Source organism: Mastomys coucha, unplaced genomic scaffold (assembly GCF_008632895.1).
Source record: "Mastomys coucha isolate ucsf_1 unplaced genomic scaffold, UCSF_Mcou_1 pScaffold5, whole genome shotgun sequence".
Taxonomy (NCBI): domain Eukaryota; kingdom Metazoa; phylum Chordata; class Mammalia; order Rodentia; family Muridae; genus Mastomys; species Mastomys coucha.
In genome coordinates, this window is record NW_022196911.1 from 54,086,448 (window position 1) to 54,091,688 (window position 5,241).

At 50.0% G+C, this 5,241-nt stretch overlaps 1 protein-coding gene across 1 annotated transcript in view; it reads right to left on the reverse strand.

Annotated features, from left to right (window-relative positions):
* Nucleotides 1–648: 648 nt before the first annotated feature.
* Rnf187 (ring finger protein 187) overlaps nt 649–5,241 on the reverse strand; it is a 7,561-nt gene continuing 2,968 nt past the window's right edge. The window contains exons 3-4 of the mRNA XM_031354264.1: nt 2,352–2,576; nt 649–1,743 (exon numbers count right to left, since the gene is read on the reverse strand). Of these exons, the coding sequence (XP_031210124.1) occupies nt 1,741–1,743; nt 2,352–2,576 (228 nt within the window). The 3' untranslated portion in view covers nt 649–1,740. The remainder of the gene's footprint in view (nt 1,744–2,351; nt 2,577–5,241) is intronic.

The following is a 5,241-nucleotide window of genomic DNA, read 5'->3' on the forward strand; positions in this document are numbered from 1 at the left end:
CGACAGAAGACTGAACTTTACACATCCAGTCTGCTGAGTCTCAGGGACATGTCCATCGAGTGTGGAGGGGTTTACTCAGACAAGGTCATATGGTGTTCTGGACCAATCTAAGATCCGAGGGACAAACCTATCACTTGTTTCAGAGCTACCACCAGGTGGCCAGTCCTAGACTTTCTCTACCCCTGCTAGTCTATTAGTTGAATATTCATTTTGGTCCCCAACAGGGGTCATATTCTGTCACTGAGGAGCACACTACTCAGGGCTGCTCTCACTGCCACCTGCATCTGACTCACAGGCTACCCCACCCTGGACAGCCAGTCACCCTGGATATGAATGAGACCAGTCTGTTACCTTCCACCCTAGGTGCTCTACGCAGCTGGCCAGCCCTCTTAAGACCCTGTCAGGTGGGCTAAGCCAGAGTCCTCTCACCATGAAATCTCCTCTTGGTCCTGCTAACCATCCATGGATCCTGCTTCCCAGATCCAATACCCAGAGCTGACACTGGAGTGACACCCACACTCTATTCCGGAATATCTTAGTAACAGTCTGCTTATCTTGCTTTCAAAGGTATCAAAGACCCTGGAACCTGGTCAGGGAAGGGGGAAGCTGCTGTGTGGACAAGGACTAGGAGGGATGGAGACAGAGAGGCTGGAGCAAACCACTTTATTCAGCACTGAAAACCCAGCCCACCTGTGAGTCAAGTTGGAGCCGGTCACTACATCCAAGGCTGGGGCCTTCTGGGGACAGAACATTACCCAAAACCTAAATACATCTATGTTTTTGACCCCTGACCTGTGTCCACTCTGCCGGGTTTTGTTTCTTGGACTAGTAATCTACACACACGATGCTGCAGGCAACCACGCTACCGCTACGTCACAAGTTTTGTGAAATTCACCTAGTGGAGAAAATATGAGGTGAGCAAAAGCCAAAAATACAGCGAAGTGAAGCACCCAGCTGCCTGGAGATGCCACCCTGCTGCTCTTCTGCAGGGAAAAAGGTCCCTTCCATGAGAGGTGAGGAGGGAGCACTTTGAGGATGCCAGTGACACCCAAGGGGCACAAGCTGGGAGGGAGAGGCTGGGGAAGCAAAGCAGAAGACAGCTCCCAGGACCTGGCACAGTGAGACCCAAAGTGAGGGAAGAGGTCCTCTGGAGGGTGGGGAATACTTCATTAATACTCAGATCCCAGTCATACCCCAGGGCCTCCTGCATCCCTATTCTCTGGCACTAACACAGGTTGACTGTAACTGGTGCACCTCAGAACCTTGCTGAGGGATGTCTAGTGAGCCAACCTTGTCATGGGCACTAATGGGGAAGGTGCAAGGTTTGGTTCCTGGCTACTAGAATGAATGGATACTAAGCCGAGCCATGGCAAAACAAGAAGCAGGGGCTTCAGGGCTGCCAAGTGGTCCCAGGCAGCGTTGGCACACACTGGGAAAGGAATCCCAGGACTGGTCAGTCCCTATTTGGAACAAGTACAGGCCCAAGCACATTCATGCCCCGAAGAAAATGAAAAACACTGCTGAACAATGGAACAATGTGCATGGCCAACGGGTCACCTCTGACGCTTCACCCAGGCCAGCGTGCTGTCAGTGTTGATGGAGATGGGGATCTGTCCAGGATGAGGGGTGGTGCCAGGCGGAGAGGCCTGAGGGATGTAGGCAGGGGTGCTGCAGGCCAGCTGTGGAAGGTGGTTCCTTCTGCCTTGAGCTCCAGGGGGCCAGCCTGCTGCGCCAGCATCATCACTGCAGGGAAGGGACAAACAGACAAAAGGGAAAGACAGGGAGACAGAGAAAATGAAGGGAGATAACATAGGTAAAGACAGTGAGATAGAGTGCTGCTCTCCTGAGTGCAACGCACTCAGAGCTAAGGTGATTTGACAACCCACCTAAGCGGGGTCCAAAGCCTGTCTCTGAGTGGTATAGCTCCAAACAGCTGATGGGTATGTGGACAGGGACCATCTCAGTTACAGGTGGCTGCCGATGCCACATTACAAGCTCAGGCTCTGAGTGCCAAGTGAGCTGCCTCTCATGTTGGTCCAACTCTTGGGGCATGAGATGAGGATGAGAGAAGACGGAGGGGATGTCCTGGCTACCCTTGCTCACAGAGCCTGAGGTGGGGGAAAACCCATGTGAGATCCTGGGCAACTCCTATCTTCGTCAGCTCTAGGTTCCTTCCAACTGCTTTTCCCAATCACCCACTCATTGTCTGGTATTCAGACCTAGGCCACGGCAGGGGCAGGGTGGGCTGTGGCTCCAGCCTTGCCCGTGAGGGAGTCTCTCTTGCACCGTGGCTCTGAGCTGGCCACAGAGGTGTGCTGTGAAGAGAGGTGCTCACCCCACCCAGGTGATACCTGCAGAAGCATGCTAAGGCCCAGGTTACGGTGCTTCTTCTCCAGCTCTGACACAGCCTGCAGCAGGGACCGGAAGCGATCTGCCGGGTCAGCCAGCTCATCATCCTCGGAAGCACCCTCATCCTTCTCAGCCTCTTGCAGAAAGTGTTCCTCCTCCTCCACGAAGAAGGCCCGAAGCTTCTTATAGTCAGTCAGGGCCTTCTTTCTTCGGTCCATAACATGCCCCTGCAGGGTGAATGGGGGAAAGGACAACGGTCCACACTGGCCCATACCCACAGCTACTGTGTCTAAAGAAAGAGAACCCCTATCTACTCTGAAAGAAATTATGCTATCAAAATAAGCTGGCTGGGTCTTTGAATTAAACCTACTTTTAAACGAAAATCACAGGTAAGAGAAGATTTTCTTCTCCTGTTTTCAAAAACAAGAAGTGAAATCTCCACATGAAAGATGCCCCTGCTATCCCTTATGGAGGAATTAGCTCAGTCCCACTGTATTGTGTAGTTGGCAGGGCCTTGAAGAGGTGGGGATTAAGGGACAGTGGTTCCATCTCTCACGTGTGGGTGTACCCTCTGAAGGGATGGATGCTGGTCTCACAGGCCACTAGCTGGTTCCCAAGACAGCTAGCTGTTACAGAAAGAGCAATCTTGGGTGCACTTACTTCCACCACGAGGGCCTCTCTGGACACCAGTAGAGGCTTGATCATTGCTGTTCAGCCTCTACAACTCATAACTTGCTTTTCTTACACGGTGCCCAGCCTTGGCTGTTTTGTTACCGCAGCAGAACAAAGGCTGCCTCTCTCCTCCTACAAAGCAATTCCACCAAGGACACAAGTGGAGGTGGACAAGACGCCACACAGACCTTGTTAAGATACTTTTCTTTTATGCTTCCCAAGTGAATCACTTTTTTACAACCTGCTAGTTTCTGTCCAATATTCTCAGTGTATTTGTAAGATGTGACAGCTTCTTTCAGTCACTACCTTGTGAGGCCTCTCATACCATTAGACTTCCAATGTTTTGTCTCCCCTGCATTGTCCTTCATAACTGACTCCAGGAAATGCATCCCCAAGACACTGAAGTGTACAGGTGCTCACAACCCTTCTACACAGCAGCACAGCACTAACACATGAGCCACCTGCATCCTTCCAGGTACTCCAGGTCATCTCCAGTTGATACAATTTATCCAACACAACGGAAGTTCCTTTGGCAAGAGTTGACTAGAAAGAAGTCTATACATTAAGTACAACTGTATAACAACCACAGGCCTGCTGTCTATTTGTGGTACTTGTTTTACACGATTATATTCAGAACCTCTCACATGCTGGACAAGCAATTCACCAACCAGACACATAACACTGCTGATTACATTTCTGATCGGAAGACTGTTGTGTCCTTAGACATACAATCCACATACACGATGCTCAGCTTATGTGAAGACCCCACTCACAGCTTCCCAAAGTCCTGTCAGGACACACAGCTACCTTAAGCCAGCCACTTCTCCTACTCTAAGGTAAACCTGAGAGCAAAACTCCATCATGCCACCCTCTGCAACACGTCTAGCAGCCTGAGCGAGACACCAGAACTGGAAAAGGCTACTCCTGACTGCACTCAGATCTTCATCCTGGCCCTGGGCCACACCACACAGGGGACACCCACGAGAGAAGAATGTTTTTGCTGAGAGAGTGTAACTGCCAGCCAAAGAGCTGCTGTCTCACCAAGCTCCCCCCTCTCACTGCAGGATGCCCAGCTTCGTATTAAAATCTTCTAGAGTTTGTCCTTGGAATTACTGTGGGCTCCTAGAACCCTAGATGTCCTCAATGTCTTCCAATTTTTGTGAGGGGCAAGGCAGGTACCTTCAGCCTTAAGGCGCAGGCTGTCTGAGAGCTTCAGGGTTTCTGTAGTCTACAAAACACTTTGGTTTTATGTTTTAAAAAAAGAGGGAGGAGGGGAACTATAATGAACTTTAATATATAAAAGGAAAAGTTTCCAGGGTTTAAATTAATGTGTGGTTTTGTTGACAAGTAACCTAAAAAAAAAAAAAAAAAAAAAAAAAAAGAAAAGACAAAAAACTGTAACATGTTATCTTAGTGTTTAATGCTATGGATGGTACCAGATGAAAGCTAGCTGCTAAGTACCAACTTTGTGTGTCCCCCCAAATCTCCGTGCTGAAACTTCTAGGCAATGGTGTTAAGTAGGGGGCCTTTAGGATGTAGTTAGTTCCACAAATAGATGTGGGATCAGTGATCTAGTAAAGGGGACTCCCAAAGAGCTCATTCCCCACTCTCCAGGTGCCAACACAGTGAGAAAGGCCACCGGAAACCAGCCCTGACTTGGACTTGCCATGGCTTGCCTGTGGACTTCTAGCCTCCAGGGCAATAATGCCTGTGGTTTTGTATGGCAGCCAGAAAACAGCATGTTCCACTGGTAACAGCTGGGGTTGGTCAGCATCAAGAGTACTAAAAAGTGTCCTGTGTAGAAAAGGAACCCGAAGCTTACACAACACCCTTATGTCCTTACGTAAAGCATACAGAAAAGAGAATCCCTCCAGACACTCACCAAGTCCACAGAGGTCCCTTTTCCAGCCAGCCAGCCAGGCAAACTCCAACAGCTCAGCTTGGTTGCCCTGCTCACTCCCTGTACTGGCTGGTTTTGTGTGTCGACTTGACACAGGCTGGAGTTATCACAGAGAAGGGAATTTCAGATGAGGAAAGTGCCTCCATGAGATCCAGCCGTGGGGCATTTTCTCAATTAGTGATCAAGGGGGTAGGGCCCCTTGTGGGTGGTGGCATCCCTGGGCTGGACGTCTTGGGTTCTATAAAAGAGCAAGCTGAGCAAGCCAGGAGAAGCAAGCCAGTAAGGAACATCCCTCCATGGCCTCTTCATCAGCTCCTGCT